Genomic DNA, 20,832 nt, shown 5'->3' on the forward strand with positions numbered 1-20,832 from the left:
CCCTCTATCCAGCACAGGTTTATCTTTAAAGGGAAACTCCAGTGCCAGAAAAACGATCCGTTTTTCTGGCACTGGAGGGTCCCTCTCCCTCCCACCCCCCTATCCCCGTTTACTGAAGGGGTGAAAACCCCTTCAGTCACTTACCTGGGACAGCGGCGATGTCCCTCGCCGCTGTCTCCGCCTCCGCAACGCTCCTCCTGGTGATTACGTCGGCCGGTGGGCGAGACTAATCTCGCCCACCGGCCGAGGAGACCTAATGTGCATGTGCGGAAATGCTGCGCATGCGCATTACGTCTCCCCATAGGAAAGCATTGAAAAATCATTTCAATGCTTTCCTATGGGGAATAGAGCGACGCTGGAGGTCCTCACACAGCGTGAGGATGTCCAGCGACACTCTAGCACAGGAAACCTGTGCTAGAAACTAGGAAGTGACCTCTAGTGGCTGTCTAATAGACAGCCACTAGAGGTGGAGTTAACCCTGCAATGTAATTATTGCAGTTTATGAAAAACTGCAATAATTACAGTTGCAGGGTTAAGGGTAGTGGGAGTTGGCACCCAGACCACTCCAATGAGCAGAAGTGGTCTGGGTGCCTACAGTGTCCCTTTAAGCGCCAGTTCCACAGATCATATAGGATGAGCAAAATAGCACACTATGATAACAGCTATATAATAGCAGTTACCAACTTATTTAAAGTTATGTTCACAGTTTTGTGCATTGGGCTGTGAGTATGCACTTGACCACAGAAAAGGGAGGGGCGAGATGTCGGTCCAAATTGTGTGTGCAAAAATCATTCAGTTTGAAGCATTGACTTGACCACTACTGTTCTTGGGGGTGGAAGTAAATACTTTGCAGTCATTGATCCAGTGCCATTAAGCAAACAAAGCTGCAGTTTTCAGCCACACGGCACTCTCTGTTTCTCTGCATCATACCCTTTGCATTGATGCAAAGTTGTTAGTGGTAAGAGAGTGATCCTTTAAACGTTTCCATAGAACAAACAAACAAAAAAAAAAAAAAACATACAATCTCAGCACAAACAATCAGTATAACGATCATTAGCCAAGATTTAGGCTTTAAAAGAGCAAATTTAACATTATTCATTAATCAAATGTAGATTTACTGTGGCATTGACAATATTCACAAAATCTAATTTTCAAAGTTCCTGAGTGTAAAAAGCAAAAGATGTAATGATTACTTTATTATTTTATTATTAAATCCAAAATCAGAATTGATTTAAATGCAAATCAAGAAACTTAATTATTATTATTATTTGGACATTTAACAATTTTAGCCCACATTACTGATCTAAAGGTGATTTATCAGGTCATTCGGTAGAATTTAACATTAAAAGTGGCACTACAGAAATCAGATTGCATGCGAACATTATACTCAGAAAGCATGCATTAAAAAGAAGCATGAGTAGTCTTACTTGTGCAAACTAGCATCCAGGCATGGTGGTCAAAAAGGGAGGGTGAGAGGGTTAGATTAATTAACATGTGTAACAATTGCATTACAATTTAACATTAGTAGACGTGTCCCCAAGCATGATATGAAGAGCTGGTCCAGTTTACACAGTAAGTCTTTAAAAGTCTACAGCTAACAGCTACCATTAACCCCTTAAGGACACAGCTTCAGAAGTATGAGTTTAGCATGATATACACATTCCATCATATGTTTTTAAGGGGTTAGACATGATTGTTTAGTCATACAATAGGTCCATGGTTTAAAAAAAGTGTTTTGTCCTTTGTCTCCCCTCCCCATAAATTCCAGTTATTATAACGTCAGCAAAAAATTCAAACTACAAAATCAATCCAAATATCTGTAATTTTGGCCTTTTACATTCTCATTTAATTCCTGCCAGTTCACACTTTGGTGAATAAACCTGCTCATCTCTAATTCTGGGGCAAAGTGCTCTATGGCAACTAGCTGTGACATCTATTGGCTTGCTAGGTAAGTGGCCACAAAGTGCTCTATAGCATTCAGCTGTGACATCCTTTGGCTTGCTGGGTAAGTGGCCACAAAGTGCTCTACAGCATTCAGCTGTGACATCCTTTGGCTTGCTGGGTAAGTGGCCACAAAGTGCTCTATGGCAATCAGCTGTGACACCCATTGGTTTGCTAGGTAAGTGTCCTGAATGGTCTCTCTAGTCTTGGCTCTGTCAGTATGGCCCATAGTACAGGCCAGCGGGACACCACCTACCATGCACCGGGCCTGTCATACACCTTACCTGTGTGTGATAATGCCCACCATATGACAGTGTGCAGAGCTGTATGTGGCAGGTACAGCCCTGGCAATACTAACTGCTACAGTACAATTAACCAGAGTTCTGCAAGAGGAGCAATTATTCTGAACCTAAATACCATGCAGAGAAACTGTACTACATCCAACTAAACACTTGAAAAGGACAATGAAAAGCTAAATCTTACTGCATGACCTCTGAGAATGTCATACCGGCTTAATTCCAACTACATGATGTTGAGTAATATTAGCAGGCGCATCCTGATAATTCCACCAAGCATAAATGTCATCTCCCTAAATTGCCTTATTGTGCGATCCTCAGGACTGCTAATCATATCTTTGCTTTGAGATACATGTGTTCCTGTGAAGTCATACATGTATAAGATATCAATCAATACTTAAATTGGATAACTACTTTTAAACAGCTAACCACTTACCAGATGTAATTATCAGGCAGAGTAACAGTCCTTCAGGATACCAGTGTCATGCAAATACTAGTGCCACATATACTGATGTTTAAGATGGAGTAACTACATTCAAGGTGGAGGGACAAGCCAAAGCACCCACATTTCAATCATTTTAATTGCCTCCAAAAGGGTTTCTGTGCAAGCCACATTATACAGCAACTTGCAAATGTGTTCAAACATGAATAGTAATGTGAATACGTGTTGGGAGATGCACCTGTAATTAAAACATCGTTTGGTTTCATCCATTTTTATTTAAAACAGTAAGAGAGGACCTCTCCCTTGCAGGGATGACTGGCATACAATATGTAGTTGAATATGGAGTTGAATAAACCCCTCACATGGTACTTACTTTCCCCATATGCACACTGTAGAGGACATAACGGAATTACGGAATGGTATAGGATGCAATAAAAAATGCCTGCATCAGAATGTTTCTTTAATTAGGAGAGGATTGCATGTTTTAAAAAATATGAGAATAAGGTAGGTTGTATCAAATTTTGCCAGCCAGTGTTCTTAAAATAAAAAAAGAGAATTCAAGTTTTTACTTTAGTAAGAATAATATTTAAAGGGAGGTGTTCACTCAGTTATATTTTGAGAAAATTACATTTAAAGCGTATACTCTACCGTAACCACTTCAGTTTGATGCATATATGCTCACATTGGATGTAAATACTCTCCAACCAAAAACATGAAATCGGCAGTGTGGAAATGAATCAAATCCCAGTTAAGGGGATCCCCCTGCATAGCCCATTCCCAACTGACACTACAAACGCAAAGGCGGCCTAGCCTTACCAGAATTCACAAAGTACTACCTAGCAGCCCACTTCACGAGAATTATCAGTTGGTCTGTGACATCACACGACAAACCCTGGGTGCAATTAGAGGCAGATAGCACCAACTGCGACCTCAGGCCCTGGATCACAAGGGAAGCGAGCAAACACTTTAACCTCACAAACCCATTCATGAAAACCACACTCCATATCTGGCACCAAAAACTACCTTAACAATAGATCCCAGCCCCATGCTCCCCCTGAGAGGAAGCCCGGACTTCCCGGCAGGAGACCAAGGGCCTCTCTCACACCTGACAAAACACTCTGTATAGCCGATGTGCTATTAAAACCATTCGCAATACGCCATCCTCTTCCCAGAACAACGGCACACATTTTTTACACACTATGGCAAGAGAACAAATATCACACTACACCCGCTCAATCCCCCAAAAAGCATACCTTTTTGAATCCCTCTGCCTTCAGGATGTGGTACCAAGAGCAACCTCCCTGATCTACACCACACTTGATCATCATTTACGTCCAAAAGACTCCGGGGTCAGCAAGACTGCAGGAAAACGCGTATAAAGTCTTCACAAGATGGTTCATCACCCCGCCGCCCTCCACGCCCGAGATTACACAACACCTGACACCTGCAGGCAATGTGGAGAGGAGGGGGGTACCTTCATCCACCTTTGGTGGGACTGCACCCTCATTAGACTATTTTGGGAAAAGACCAGCCGTGTGATTCGGGAGTGACTGAGGAAATCCTACCACAGAATCCGTCTCCATATATCCTCCATCACACCACAATGCCGACGCCGGCCTATGAAAGATCAGTGACTCCAAGACTCCTCAATGCAGCAAAAGCTATCATCCCCATAAGACAACAGCGAACCCCCCTACTCAAGAGATGGTAGAGGAAGTGCCAAGTGGAGGATACAAGGAAATTCGAGGAGCTGAAGGCAACCTCGGCGAAAGATAAAGAAAGGTACACAAAGAGATGGTTCCACTGGCTGAGACAGGTCTCCTAAAACGAGTTTGTACAACTCCTGGCTACTACTTGAACAGCCACAGGGCAGACCGGGTACACTCGGAGAGACACCCCTGAGGGAGCCCTTGGGGCACGGAGGGCTGAGGCAGTGACCAGGGGCAGTGCTCAGACGACACTTGTTGGGGGGACAGAGGGATGGTAGTTACCCTGCCCTTTTTTTTTTTCTCTTTCTCTTCTTCTTCTCCCCCCCTCTCCCTTCCTTCTCTTTTCCATCCACCCTCTCACACCCCGACACAGTACTAGACCAATACCAGATGACCAATGACGGGAGCTATCTGACATACTCCACGGAAATGGGCCCACACCTCCCACCCTACACAATCCCTAGGAATGGATGACAAGCCGCAGACGAACCACTAACCTCAAGCCACATATCACAATCACAGGCAACCACGATGCTCATAAACGCCTATACTCATTATAAATATATGTAAACCACATTGACTGCGGTAACCATGTCCCATGCTAACTGCACCATATGCCTCTCCTGCGTGGACATCCGTTTTTTTGTTTTTTTCTTCAAAACTGCCATGCCTGCTTTATCAAATCGAAAGCCTCTGTGTAGACAAATGTTACTATAACACTGATAAACTTTCGCTGATACATATACCGTTTATTGCATGTATACTACCTCCCCTGCATGGGAAAATGGTTTCCTGAACTGTTATCAATAAAAACGGATTTAACACAAGTTAAGGATTCATTTTACAAAAACAATTTAACTTGGTGTTGGTAATGTTTAGTGTTGAGAGTTGTCATTTTGACGTGTATTTTCTATTCTATATTATCAAAATATCATCAGAGAAACAAATCTTTCTTTGTTTTCAATCTTAATCTATTTGACCAAGTATGTGATCTTAACTAGGGAACAGCAGTTTGCAAGATGTTCCTCAAATCTAGATGAGAGCACGATGATGTAACAGTCATACTCTTCAACTTTAGAATAATTTATTTTACTATGTGCTGCTCACATAATCAAAGTTGGTACAAACAGAAACACTGTAAATAATTTAAAAATAATATTTAGCTTAATTTGTTCATGTATTTTACTGGGAACTGTTTAAATCCGCTATTCCTTTTGTTAGATTAAAGCAGTGTTTCCACCTTTTACCTCCGTGATGGCGTTTACCAGACAAAATGTAGATGCTTGGCCAGCCAAAAGAAAAAATTAAAACTATAATATTTTATAGTTTTACCATTTAAAGCATATTTGAGTTAATTCCAATGCAAAAAGCTGACTAGATACTTTGTACTTCTGACAGAATATGCAATAATGAAAATGTCTTATACAATGAACTGATATGCTTTACTTATGACAATTACATTTTAATGAAGCATGCCAGAAACACTAAAAGCCAACAAATTGGCAGTTACTTACTGCGCCTAAAATAAACTCAAAATAAGAGCCTTACCGCATCAAATTCTGCCTGGTCATCCTCAGGCAAATCACTGGTTTCATATACATCAGGTTCATTCCTTGCCTAGGGAAAAACAATCAGACAAAATAAAAGAATTATTAGTACATATAGTAGATGAAATGGGATAAATGTGACGTATTCTTCAGGAGACAACTAATCAACTATGCAGGGCCGTCTAAACTTGGGATGAATGTCGGAAGTATGAACTACGTCTTTTTCAGACCAAGTAAAATCACAAGGAGCGTGAGCATCTGGTACAGCAGGGTAAGAGTTAAACAATTCTTAAAGGGACACTAAAGTCATCAGAACAACTACAGCGTATTGCTTTTGTTTTGGTGAGTAGAATCATTCCCTTCAGGCTTTTTGCTGTAAACACAGTCTTTTCAGAGAAAATGCTGTGTTTACATTACAGTATAGGCATACCTCCACTGACCACTCCTCAGATGGCTGCTAGAGGTGATTCCTCTGGGGATTCCTGCACAGTGAGCAGCACTGTCATTCAGTGTCTCCACCCTCTGCATGCAGACACTGAACTTTACTCATAGAGATGCATTGATTTAATTCATCTCTATGAGGAGATGCCTATTGGCCAGAGCTGTGTTTGGCATGTGCTGGCTCTGCCCGTGATCTGCCTCCAGTTTCTGCCAATCCTATGGAGAAGCATTGTGATTGTCTCAGACCACCTCTTCTGATGATGTCAGCATACAGCAGGCAAGTCAGAGGCAGAGCCAGCAGCTGCAGACTTGAATACAAGTAAGATCTTACTATATTTTGGGACGCAAGGAGGAGCAAGGGGGGCTAGATGGTGGTTTTAACACTATATGATTAGGAATAGATGTTTGTGTTACTGACCCTATAGTGTTCCTTTAAACAGTTTGCTAGATTAGTGGCAAAAATCAGCTGGGGACTCCTGGCACCATAACTAGTTGTAACGGTTATCAACACTTACAGTAAGTGCTACCATGACCTAAAGAATCTCAACAAGTGCATGGTAACTTTAAAATTTATTTTTAGAAAACCATCAACATCTATGACTATCTACAGGTGTCAGATCTATTTTGAACAGGCACATCCTACACTCTATGCTAGCAAATGTATAAATCCATGATATTTGCCAAACTAATGCGCTAATGATAAATTATACTTCTAACCATTGTGAAATATTGGAAGATATGAAATTGGGAATAGGGGTAGGGACCAAGACAGAACCTGCCAATAAAGCAAAATAATTTAAGTGGGCACTAGAAAGTGGGCACATCAGCCTAGTGTCATGTTTTAGGAGCATCATTGGAAAATAAGTATGGAAGAGGAAAAGAGTTCCCTAATCGGAACTGTCCCATCTGATCTGGAAATTCTGGGACGTATTCACCAACAATTAACCAATTACAATTTAACAAATGCTGGGAACAAATAACTCATTTCCAAGTCACATATCTTTGGAATTGTGCTTATAAAATGCATTTTAGCTTTTGGCAATATACATATTTAAAAGGACAGAATGTGTCCAAAATAAATAATATGTATTCCCACATTACATACTTAAGTCAGCTAAATTTCAAATTTTAAAAAGGATGCAGACGTTCTTCTACTCCACAGTAAGTCAATTATTGATGCATTTTGGTTATGCTTTTATGGATTTGTTTCCAGTAATGAAAATAAAAGTACAGCAAGTTTGTTATTTTTCCTTTTTTACAGTAAACCATGAAGGAAGACATGACCTCTTAATATACTGATCTTGACATTAAAGGAACATTCCAATGTTTTATTTTAAACAATTTAGTAGATATACATGCACATTGGTGGTATACCACAGCTTGCAAAGCTGCAGATCGCTTGTCTACTTTCCTAGTCCAGACTTTCTGTAACTGTCCAATCACAGACTTCCCAATGCAGCTCAATGAGAAGTTCTTACAAGGCAGGGTCTCTGGGTTATTGCTGCCTCTTGAGTTTAGCTGCACTGGGCTAAACAAACAGGATTGGTTGTCTCATTGACAATCAGGGTGGTGTAAACTGAATGAAATTTAACTCACAAACATTTTGTGACTAAACACACCACACCATATCCCTAATAATCTAGCATTGTCTCCATGCATTAATCTATAGTGAAGCCAACTGTGTGGTCAGCAAATGTCAGTTTCCTCGCTGAGAATAATGTTTTAAAAAACAAAAATATTGGGGGGGGGGGGGGGGGGGAATGACACTTTTTCAGACAATGCACAAACAGTAACTCTGCCCGTCAAAAATAATCTTACTTCAATGCCAATAAAAGTACGCTCTGAACACACGCTAAAGATTCTTTAGCCAACACCCAATGTTTGAAATGTTAAACCAACAGAAACTGAAATAAGGATAGCTAGGCGTAGAAAACGTCCCTACAGGTAACTGAACGGGTACAAAAGGGGATATTTTTTCTAAACATTACTGATACTAGCAAGGTTATTCACTAAGCGTTTGAATAGGTAGAGAATGAAAATCTGAACAGCAAAATTTAAGCTAAAATAGCCAAGCTGTGTTGGAAATTTTCCAGAGAATATTTAGCTTAAATTGTGCAATCTGGATTTCAATAACAAGTATTAGTTTACAAAATGCACCCTAAATCTTTCAATTAAAGGAAAACTATAGGATCAGGAACACAAATATCTATTCCTGACCCTATAGTGTTAAAATCACCATCTAACCTCCTGCCACCTCAAATATAGTAAAATCTTACTTGTATTGAAGTCTGCAGCTGCTGCCTCTGACCTGCCTGATGTATGCTGACATCATCTGTAGTGGTAGTCTGAGCCAATTACAATACTTTCCCATAGAATTGGCTGAGACTGTCAAGGAGGCAGATCAGGGGCAGAGCCAGTACAAGTCAAACACAGCCCTGGCCAATCAGCATCTCCTCATTGAATCAATGCATCTCTGAGGAAAGTTCAGTGTCTCCATGCAGAGAGTGGAGACACTGAATGGCAGTGTGCAACACTGCCCCCAGAAAGCACCTCTAGTAGCCATCTGAGGAGTGGCCAGAGTTTACAGCAAAAGGCCTGAATGGACTGATTATACTCACCAGAACAAATGCAATAAATTGTAGTTGTTTTTCTAACTATAGTGTCCCTTTAAGATACAATCCCAATCAATTCCCCCAGTAATGGTGACTTCCCAGTATTTTTAATATTATGTTTACGATACTTAACAAATCTGTATTTATGATGTGTGAAAAATTATGAAATGTAGGAATCCACACCTCCTGTAACTAGGCACCTTCATCTTAGCTCCCTATGATTGAAAGTAAAACATGTCTGTGGATGATCCCACGACACCCACTATAGACAAAGCCCCAACCCCACAGTCGTCATTTGTGATGGCTGCTGGGATTGGACAGAAGTTGACAGACAAGCTCACTACTATCTCTGGATTGCATTGGAATTTCAGTGAAATTTAATCGCAGTCTTAATCAGTATTTTATAAAGAATCTATCTTTAGTATCTTTAATACCAAGTAATAAGTAGATCCGTTTTAATTGTGTAATTCCACCTCCAGCAGTGTCATTACTCATTAACGTTCTGGACTGGCTAATATCAGCTTTGTGCATAAAAGGCATCTCTCATCAGCACGTATAGCATGCTGGCGACAGACCATCAATGGTAGCACTGCACTTCCATGTTTCCCAAGTCCATCCCTCAGCCAGGCTTTCAAAATATTTCTCCTCGGTGTGACATTACCAGAGGTGGATCAGGCTGCAAGGAGAACTTGGTCTCTAATAACCCTTTAAATCTTTGTTGCAAACTCTGTCCTTTGCTTTTTGTCAGTCAGCGGAAGAAAATAAGAGAAATTAAACAATCTTTCTATTTATCCTCTGCCATGTATGCCCTGACCTTGCCTCCTGTGAAATGGCTTATGATGTAATTTACTAAATCTTTAAAAACAAATTTTCAATGGGACACTATAGGCACCCAGACCACTCCAACTCATTGAAGTGGTCTGGGTGTAGTGTCCCTACTGCATTAAGTGCTGCAATGTAAAACATGTTTACCATACAGCCACTAGACGCGCTTCCTGGATGTCAATGGACTTTTGGTACGCTCTGCATGAGGACATCCAGTGTCAGCTATTACTCCATAGGAAAGCATTGATTCAGTGCTTTCCTATGGGAAGGCCTTACTTGCCACGCATGCGCATTGGCTCCTGCTCATCGAGGGACATCAGAGGACACAAAGCCGAGGGATAAATTATCAAAGGTGTAGAAAGTTTTGCGGATATTGACTAGTGGGTTAAAGAGGATGTTTACTAATATAAAGAGACCCTAACATGTAAATAGGAACTCCGTTTCCAAAAACCGACATGAGTAGTCTATAGTAAACTAGAGCAAGATGTGGGGGGACTGACATATAAGATGGGAAAATGTTACAAATATATGTACAGATAAAGAATCCTGATTATAGACCAGATTCCCATTTTACTACTCACTTCTTTCAATCTCCCACTTCCTCTGTAGGAAGTGGGAGATTGAAAGAAGCACATAGTAATATGGCAATCTGGTCTATAGGTGGAAGACAGATAGAAGGACTGGGAACAAAGAAAAAGATATAGGAAATAAAATGGGAAAAAGGGTGATTGAGTGCAGATAAAAAAATGTGGGATTATATAGCAAAAATGTGATGATATACAGGCGTCTGACGCCAGGTCGCCATGGTGACTTGGAATTTTGTACTGGTGCCAGGATATGACATCACTCTGGCCCCAGCAACACAAACAGCATGCAAGGAGCAGAGCAAGATAAGAAGGAAGATTACACAAGCCCCCACTGGACCCCAGGTAAAGGATCCACTACAGCTCTCACAGCGGTAGAGAGGCTGGGTGGACAAAACCTAAACGAAAACAAATTATTTGGGAGTGTGTGAGACAATTTGTTTATCTGTGTGCATTGTGTATTGTACGCAGTACTGGAGACCATATCTCCAGAACGATATTGATATTTTGGAGAACGTTCAGAGAAGGGCTACGAAGCTGGTTCATGGATTACAGGATAAAATTTACAAGGAAAGGTTAAAGGAACTTAACATGTATAGCTTGGAGGAAAGACGAGACAGGGGGGACATGATAGAAACATTTAAATACATAAAGGGAATCAACACAGTAAAGGAGGAGACTATATTTAAAAGAAGAAAAACTACCACAACAAGAGGACATAGTATTACTTTACTTTAGGGTAGTGGATGCATGGAATAGGATTCCAGCGAATGTGGTAGAGGATAACACAGTGAAGGAGTTCAAGTATGCGTGGTATAGGCATAAGTCTACCCTAGACTTAAGATAAGGCCAGGGACTAATGAAAGTATTTAGAAAATTGGGCAGACTTGATGTTTTTGTAGGTGACCGGCCCACCTCCCCTTTCCAATTGCATGGGAAAGGTGTTTTTATTTACTCTTTTTCCCACACTGCGCTGGTCAGCAAGATAAAATTATATTACTTGCCTGGTTTCCAGGCTCCCCCACTGCAGCTGCCTGCTGATGTCTTCCACCATCTTGTCCAATCCAATGCTTCTCATAGGCAAGCATTAGGGGCAAGATATGCATGCATGTCCAAACACATCATTCCTTCAAGCAAATGCTGACATAACCAGTGTTTGATTGCAGAACCAAGTTTGACTCTGTTCTGTAGGCGGAAATGCCTGTTGAAATCTAGAGGTGTATTTAACCATTCAAAGTAAAGAATGTGGTTTCTACAAAATGGTAATGTTTCACATCGAAGGGTTAAAATTACAGGACCACAGCATTGAGTTGAAGTGTCCTCATTGGCTTCAGTTGTCCTTTAAACCGAAGGAGAGAAGTGCCACCCACAAAATATTGCTGTTTTTTAAGGGACACTGTAGGCAACCAGACCACTTAAGCAAACTGAAGTGGTCTGGATGCTGTGTCCCTTTTGCACTTAGTACCGCAATGTTTACCAGACAGCCACTAGAGGGCTTCCCGGATCCTAACGGACTTTTGGTCAGTTATCCTCATGGACCTCCAGCGTCAGATTTTCCCCATCGGAAAGCAATGAATAATGCTTTCCTATGGGGAGGTCTAATACGCCCGCTGCCCTTGCCACACATGCGCATTAGGTCTCCCCGCTGGCTGCTGTGCATGCACGATTACCACCCAATGCTTTTCTATGTAAAGCATTGGATTGGCTGAGATCATCAAGTTTGAACATCAAAGTCAAGAGGCGGGTGCGTGGAGTAAATCACCCTTTTAACCAGAGGTAAGGGGGAGGCTATGAACAGCTAGTTAGACCTATAGTGTCAGGAATACACATTTGTATTCCTGAAACTAGGCTTCCTTAAAGGCCGTATACAATACAGATACATATAAATAAAATATAAATACATAGTAACTCACTCCCATCCAGACAGAGATGGGAGAAGAAAGGTAAAACTTAAACCACCATTGCATACACATAACCGATAGCTATTTCTTACATGTATATCACAAACCTTGGTCCACTAAAGTAGGAATTGTTAGTATCCAAAATTAATTTCACATTAACTGAATGGGAAAATTCTCCATATCAGTTCAGCTTTTTTGACCTAAATGTGAAATTTGCTTAGAATTTTAATAAATCATACTTTGGTGAAGATCCCTGCCAGATGATTCATACAGATATATTATACAGGACCATATGTACCAAGAGGCAACAGGAACAATGCTGGGGCAAAGTCATTTTTGTCAATCAACAGTGCCATCCACTGGCTTGCTACGTAAGTGGCCACATATCACTATTTTAGGTAAATGGTAACATAGCATTATGTTCTGGCTCAGTCAGTGTGCCATCTCTCCAGTCCTGGCTCAGTCAGAGTGCCAGTCCTGGCTCAGTCAGTATGTCAGTGTGCTGTCGCTCCAGTCCTGGCTCAGTCAGTATGTCAGTGTGCTGTCGCTCCAGTCCTGGCTCAGTCAGTATGTCAGTGTGCTGTCGCTCCAGTCCTGGCTCAGTCAGTATGTCAGTGTGCTGTCGCTCCAGTCCTGGCTCAGTCAGTATGTCAGTGTGCTGTCGCTCCAGTCCTGGCTCAGTCAGTATGTCAGTGTGCTGTCGCTCCAGTCCTGGCTCAGTCAGTATGTCAGTGTGCTGTCGCTCCAGTCCTGGCTCAGTCAGTATGTCAGTGTGCTGTCGCTCCAGTCCTGGCTCAGTCAGTATGTCAGTGTGCTGTCGCTCCAGTCCTGGCTCAGTCAGTATGTCAGTGTGCTGTCGCTCCAGTCCTGGCTCAGTCAGTATGTCAGTGTGCTGTCGCTCCAGTCCTGGCTCAGTCAGTATGTCAGTGTGCTGTCGCTCCAGTCCTGGCTCAGTCAGTATGTCAGTGTGCTGTCGCTCCAGTCCTGGCTCAGTCAGTATGTCAGTGTGCTGTCGCTCCAGTCCTGGCTCAGTCAGTATGTCAGTGTGCTGTCGCTCCAGTCCTGGCTCAGTCAGTATGTCAGTGTGCTGTCGCTCCAGTCCTGGCTCAGTCAGTATGTCAGTGTGCTGTCGCTCCAGTCCTGGCTCAGTCAGTATGTCAGTGTGCTGTCGCTCCAGTCCTGGCTCAGTCAGTATGTCAGTGTGCTGTCGCTCCAGTCCTGGCTCAGTCAGTATGTCAGTGTGCTGTCGCTCCAGTCCTGGCTCAGTCAGTATGTCAGTGTGCTGTCGCTCCAGTCCTGGCTCAGTCAGTATGTCAGTGTGCTGTCGCTCCAGTCCTGGCTCAGTCAGTATGTCAGTGTGCTGTCGCTCCAGTCCTGGCTCAGTCAGTATGTCAGTGTGCTGTCGCTCCAGTCCTGGCTCAGTCAGTATGTCAGTGTGCTGTCGCTCCAGTCCTGGCTCAGTCAGTATGTCAGTGTGCTGTCGCTCCAGTCCTGGCTCAGTCAGTATGTCAGTGTGCTGTCGCTCCAGTCCTGGCTCAGTCAGTATGTCAGTGTGCTGTCGCTCCAGTCCTGGCTCAGTCAGTATGTCAGTGTGCTGTCGCTCCAGTCCTGGCTCAGTCAGTATGTCAGTGTGCTGTCGCTCCAGTCCTGGCTCAGTCAGTATGTCAGTGTGCTGTCGCTCCAGTCCTGGCTCAGTCAGTATGTCAGTGTGCTGTCGCTCCAGTCCTGGCTCAGTCAGTATGTCAGTGTGCTGTCGCTCCAGTCCTGGCTCAGTCAGTATGTCAGTGTGCTGTCGCTCCAGTCCTGGCTCAGTCAGTATGTCAGTGTGCTGTCGCTCCAGTCCTGGCTCAGTCAGTATGTCAGTGTGCTGTCGCTCCAGTCCTGGCTCAGTCAGTATGTCAGTGTGCTGTCGCTCCAGTCCTGGCTCAGTCAGTATGTCAGTGTGCTGTCGCTCCAGTCCTGGCTCAGTCAGTATGTCAGTGTGCTGTCGCTCCAGTCCTGGCTCAGTCAGTATGTCAGTGTGCTGTCGCTCCAGTCCTGGCTCAGTCAGTATGTCAGTGTGCTGTCGCTCCAGTCCTGGCTCAGTCAGTATGTCAGTGTGCTGTCGCTCCAGTCCTGGCTCAGTCAGTATGTCAGTGTGCTGTCGCTCCAGTCCTGGCTCAGTCAGTATGTCAGTGTGCTGTCTCTCCAGTCCTGGCTCAGTCAGTATGTCAGTGTGCTGTCTCTCCAGTCCTGGCTCAGTCAGTATGTCAGTGTGCTGTCTCTCCAGTCCTGGCTCAGTCAGTATGTCAGTGTGCTGTCTCTCCAGTCCTGGCTCAGTCAGTATGCGGTCTCTCCAGTCCTGGCTCAGTCAGTATGTCAGTATGCTGTCTCTCCAGTCCTGGCTCAGTCAGTATGTCAGTGTGCTGTCTCTCCAGTCCTGGCTCAGTCAGTATGTCAGTGTGCTGTCTCTCCAGTCCTGGCTCAGTCAGTATGTCAGTGTGCTGTCGCTCCAGTCCTGGCTCAGTCAGTATGTCAGTGTGCTGTCGCTCCAGTCCTGGCTCAGTCAGTATGTCAGTGTGCTGTCGCTCCAGTCCTGGCTCAGTCAGTATGTCAGTGTGCTGTCTCTCCAGTCCTGGCTCAGTCAGTATGTCAGTGTGCTGTCTCTCCAGTCCTGGCTCAGTCAGTATGTCAGTGTGCTGTCTCTCCAGTCCTGGCTCAGTCAGTATGTCAGTGTGCTGTCTCTCCAGTCCTGGCTCAGTCAGTATGTCAGTGTGCTGTCTCTCCAGTCCTGGCTCAGTCAGTATGTCAGTGTGCTGTCGCTCCAGGCCTGGCTCAGTCAGTATGTCAGTGTGCTGTCGCTCCAGTCCTGGCTCAGTCAGTATGTCAGTGTGCTGTCTCTCCAGTCCTGGCTCAGTCAGTATGTCAGTGTGCTGTCTCTCCAGTCCTGGCTCAGTCAGTATGTCAGTGTGCTGTCTCTCCAGTCCTGGCTCAGTCAGTATGTCAGTATGCTGTCTCTCCAGTCCTGGCTCAGTCAGTATGTCAGTGTGCTGTCTCTCCAGTCCTGGCTCAGTCAGTGTGCGGTCTCTCCAGTCCTGGCTCAGTCAGTATGTCAGTGTGCTGTCTCTCCAGTCCTGGCTCAGTCAGTATGGCCCATAGTAAAGGACCGCAGGACACCGCCCATCATGCCCCCATCCCGTGTCCGGTAATGGCCGCCGTGTTCAGTGTGCAGGGCTGAATGTGGGTCGTACTCACGATGCCGGGCAGGTCGGCGTATTTGGGGTCGGCCATGTTTGCAGTGTGTGCAGTGCGGGGGGAGCGGGGCGCGGCTCTCTGCAGGATGCTGCCAACACGGCCCGGTCAGATGATGCACAGGAGACTCCGAGCAGCCGGAACAGACCCGCACACAGCCCGAACCGATAAAACCACTATCACCGAGTATACCGTCTCAGTGCCAACCGGCCGAGCCGTTACCGACAGCCAATTACCGGCACACCACCAAATCTCGCGACAGCCGATCGAACTGCGACAAGCGGAACGCGGTGCTCGACGGGAAGTGTAGTCTTTCTTGTGTCAGCCATTACTGTGGGCATCTTACACAGCTATAGAATATAATGGAAAGTGCTTCTTCTGACATGAGTCTCTCCTACAGATATAGACCAACATGGCTCTATATCTTCCAGGGTGTTTTACTGTTTTATGAGTAAAATGTGTGAGAGTATTTAATATGCCTGTATTTATTTGAGTTATGACTTTATATGGGGGTGTTAATACAGTCAGTACCCTATGGCTATATGGACACCACCTTTATGTCCAGTACTTTATACATAGTTACATAGCTGAATAGAGACTAGAGTCCATCAAGTTCAGCCTTTCTCACATATGTTTTTCAGAAAGAAGGCAAAAAACTTAGTCTGAAGCGCTTCCAATTTTGCAACAAACTAGGAAAAAATTCCTTCATGACCCCAAAATAGCAGTCAGATGTATCCTTGGATCAGCTATTACCCCACTAATTAGAAATTATATCCCTGTATGTTATGTTTTTGTAAGTATTTATCCAATTGTTGTTTAACCCCTTAACGCCGTTAGGGCGTACTATGCCGCTCCACATTTAGTGAGCCTAAACGCCGTTAGGGTGGCATAGTAAGCGCTAACGATTGTGAGCTCCCCTGTCCCTGCAAACTTTCCTGGACCAGCGATCCGTGTCGATCCTGGTTGGGGGGACTGCCTCTCGAGACAGGCAGTCACCCTCGTTCCACTTCGGCCCTCCAGGGCCATGTGATCGTGACGGACATCGCAATCACATGGCCACAAAGCAGCGCAGCTGTGTTCAGGCAGTCCCCCTAGTGCCTGCAAAATAAAAAAAAGTTAAACACACATATTCAAATAATATATTATACATGTATATTATAAGTGAATTAAAACACCTGATAAGGATATATTACATAGTTACATAGCTGAAAAGAGACTTGCGTCCATCAAGTTCAGCCTTCCTCACATTTGTTTTTTGCTGTTGATCCAAAAGAAGGCAAAAAAACCCAGTCTGAAGCACAATTTTGCAACAAGCTAGGAAAAAAAAATCCTTCTTGACCCTAGAATGGCAGTCAGATTTATCCTTGGATCAAGCAGTTATTACCCTACATTGAAAGATTATATCCTTGAATATTCTGTTTTTGCAAGTATGCATCCAGTAGCTGTTTGAACATCTGTATGGACTCTGATAAAACCACCTCTTCAGGCAGAGAATTCCACATCCTGATTGTTCTTACAGTAAAAAAAACCTTTCCTTTGCCTTAGACGAAATCTTCTTTCTTCCAGTCTAAACGCGTGGCCTCGTGTCCAATGTAAAGTCCGGTTTGTGAATAGATTTCCACACAATGGTTTGTATTGGCCCAGAATATATTTGTAAAAATAAAAAGGCTCTTGCACTCCAGCCCAAAAAATAGTAGTACCTGGTGCTCCGATGTTATTTGAATAAAGAAGAATCACTTGAAAATCCCTGGAGTGCCGGTATTTCCAATGTTTATATATATATATATATATATATATAACTGAATCATCTGGGGTGGCAAGACATAGCCTTACATATTACATGCGACAAAATATGGCGCAATGACTTATGGGGCTAGCATAGGGCTGCTTTGTATCCTCAGTCCGGCCCAGAGAGAGAGAGAGTTAGGATGCCCCTTTGCATCCTTGTGGTTACTTCTCCAGAAAGTTGTCTCCATCCGAGCGTAACTCTGACATTGGTAATAGAGAACTGTTAGCCATCATACTAGCGCTTAAGGAATGGCGACATTCTGATTATTACTGATCTCAAGAACCTGGCATATATTGGGGATGCCAAATTACTGTCTTCTAGACAAGCTAGATGGTCATTATTTTTGTCTCGCTTTAACTTCATTATCACCTGCAGACCCGGTTCTAAGAACGTTAAAGCTGACGCCTCGTCTAGGCAATTTGACGTTGAATCAGATCTAGAACAAGAGACATCCCCTTTTATTTCTTTTGAGTGTATTATTGCATCCACTGTCCTTTCTTTATCGTCCCCTTTGCTTTATCGTCCCCTTTGAATAAACCTCAAGATAAATTGTTTATTCCATTGCCTGACAGGAAAGAGGTGCTGAAGGTATTCCATGACAATGTGACCGCTGGGCATCCGGGTATTAATAAAACTGTATCTGCCATTTCCAGGTCATTTTGGTGGGAGTCACAAAGGAGGGATATTAAAGATTATGTATAAGCCTGCTCTGCCTATGCAGTTTCGAAGGTTACTCGGAAACTTCCGTGTTGATTGTTATAGCCACTTCCTATACCCAGTATCCCATGGTCTCATTTATCGATGGATTTCATTGTTGAACTGTCTTGTTCCAATGGGTATACAACCATCCTCATAGTAGTTGACCATTTTTCCAAAATAGCACACTTTACTCCACTTAAAAAATTGCCATCGTCTCAGGACCTGGTGCACATATGTATACACGATTGTGTCAGGCTACATGATATTCCTAAAAATATCGTGCCTAATAGGGGTTCCCAATTTGTGTCACGGTTCTGGAAGGCATTCAATAAACAGTTGGGTATTGAATTGTCATTTTCCTCTGCTTACCATCCCCAAACTAATGGTATGGCTGAAAGAGCTAACCAATCACTTGATGTGTATTTACGTTGCTTCGTGAATAGTACACAGTCTAACTGGGCTGAATTATTGCCCGGGCCAAATTTTCAAGGAATAACGCTACCCATGACTCATCTGGGCATAGTCCGTTTTTTGTCAATACGGGTTGTCATCCTGCTGTTCTCCCTGCTGTGTTTTCTGATACGGCTATCCCTATTTTGGATGATCACCTTACCTCTATTCGTGATACCTGGACTAAAGGTCACTCCGCGCTTGAAACTGCGGCTGCTCGATGTAGCGGAGCACTAGTTTCCCATAGACTTCTCAGCTGGTATTAAATAGTAATGCAGGAACAAGAAGTTAACCCAGGATGAACAGCAGCAATAACAAATAAAATAATCCAGTAATATCCCATCACGATTCCCAATAACTGGACAACACACAGTATCAGGAGCAGAACTGATATTTTATTCCACATACCCTGCTTTTATGCATCTCTCCCTTGCAAGGGAGACACCCACAGTAATTAGTACAGTAACCAATCATTTACACGTTACCTCCCACACATCTCCTCCCCTCAGCTTAACAGATAATTCCATTATAAAGTACATGGTTTTCCCCTATTTTTGGATGTACCCAAATATACCAGATAGACCCCTACATTTTGGTATCCCCTTACAGCCCTGATCTGGGTGAACAACATATTCAAAAATCACCCAGATCGGACCAGGGGTTCGGGAGTTAGGTGTAAGTGTTCATTTGACCAACCGCACACGAGGCAGTAGCCGAAATCAGTTCCATATATTTTGGCCTTGCGGTCGGTCTTTGTTCATGGGGTAAAAGATACGAAAATCCTTGCCATCCATGGCTGTACTGACGTTCGTATGAATCCCCTTGTTCGTGAGATTCATTTAACCGAACGGCGGGCTGTTTGTGTGTTTGGTTCGGCAATTATGGAACTATGGAGGTCTTAGCGGTGTTTGCGTAGTCGAGTGTCCGATTTGGGTTCCAGACACTCAACGACCAAATACCGCAGGGCATTCGTATGGCAAGATGGCTGCCGCCACGTGTTCGTATGCCGAACAGCGGCCACCCAGGGAACACACACAGAGCATTCATCTAATTGCTAATTAGACTGCAGTTAGCACAGATTAGGGGGTAAACTAGAGGCACACTTCTCTCTGGCGTGGTCTGATTGTTCGGTAGTTTGTTCGTATGCCGAACGGAGTGGTTTTACCGAACAATCAGACGAATGCTTCATACAATACAGATATATAGAAAATACATGAAACGAAAATGACCTTATTAACACAATCCGCTACACTCGCTATAAGTTTCATGTGGATAAACGGCAGAGTGCCAATCCAGTTTACCAGGTTGAAGGTTCCCAGCATGAAGTTTGCTCCGAGGTTCCTTGGTACTTTTCTTATGGTTAGGAGAATCAACTGTTTCTTATTCTCTGGCCTTTCCAGCGTCCTTACGTATACCTAATACTTTTCATGTGTCCTTGCTATACAAGACTGGTTGTTCCCTCTCCTCCTTTGGTTGTTTCTGGACAGGAGGAGTATGAAGTGTCCTCCTTCATTGATTCCAGGTTTTCTCGTGGTTCCTTACAGCATTTGGTTGATTAGAGGGGGTATGGGCCTGCTGATCGTTCTTAGGTTTCGGCTTCTGATATCCATGCTGGCCGTAAAATTTGTTCTTTTCATGCCAAGTTTCCTCTCAAAGCTGGTGCGGCCCGCCCAGTGGGAGGTCTTCAGGTGGGGGGGTAATGTCACGTATTCATCTGTGGTTAATGGCATTTACCGTCCTGACAGGAAAAGTTGTGCTGAGCAGCATTACCGTCCTGACAGGAAAAGTTGTGCCGAGCAGCAATTATGCACATGGAAACTTGGTAATTGCTTTTGGGGTCAAAGGCCGCTCATGGCCAATCAGATTCACAGGAGGGTTTGTGCTGAGCAGAAATCATGCAGATGGAAACCTGGTAATTGCTATTGGGGTCAAAAGCTGGTTACAGCCAATCGGAGTCACAGGAGGGGTATTTAAAACCCAATTCTCCTTTTGCTCATTGCCCTGTCGTGGTTTCATCCTGATGGTAATCTTAGAGTGCGTTCCTGATCTTGATTTTCTGGTATTTGACTTTGGCTTTGTTTTGACTACCCTGAATTCTGGTATTCTTGACTTTTGGCTTTCCCTCATCGTTGTGTCTGATTCTGTGTTCCTGACCTCGGCAAGGATACGTTAAGTCCAGCCATTCTAAGGTCCGGTTATACATTATCCTTAGTCGTAGGTGTTCCACAGTTCTGTGTGCTGGATCAACTTGTAATCCTGACAGTTATCCAATGTACTTAGAAGAGGAATGTCCTTTGTCCCCACACCTAAATTTGATAAATGTTGTTGGACAAAGGACATTCATCTCTTTGCGCATAAATAAGCC

At 43.7% G+C, this 20,832-nt stretch overlaps 1 protein-coding gene across 1 annotated transcript in view; it reads right to left on the minus strand.

The window, feature by feature from the left end:
- Positions 1-15,767, minus strand: part of DCTN2 (dynactin subunit 2) — a 48,410-nt gene extending 32,643 nt beyond the window's left edge. Inside the window, exons 1-2 of the mRNA XM_063427481.1 lie at positions 15,533-15,767; positions 5,937-6,005 (exon numbers count right to left, since the gene is read on the minus strand). Coding sequence (XP_063283551.1) covers positions 5,937-6,005; positions 15,533-15,568 — 105 coding nt within the window. The 5' untranslated portion in view covers positions 15,569-15,767. The remainder of the gene's footprint in view (positions 1-5,936; positions 6,006-15,532) is intronic.
- Between the last annotated feature and the right edge of the window lie 5,065 nt (positions 15,768-20,832).

Source organism: Pelobates fuscus, chromosome 1, assembly GCF_036172605.1.
Source record: "Pelobates fuscus isolate aPelFus1 chromosome 1, aPelFus1.pri, whole genome shotgun sequence".
Lineage (NCBI taxonomy): Eukaryota > Metazoa > Chordata > Amphibia > Anura > Pelobatidae > Pelobates > Pelobates fuscus.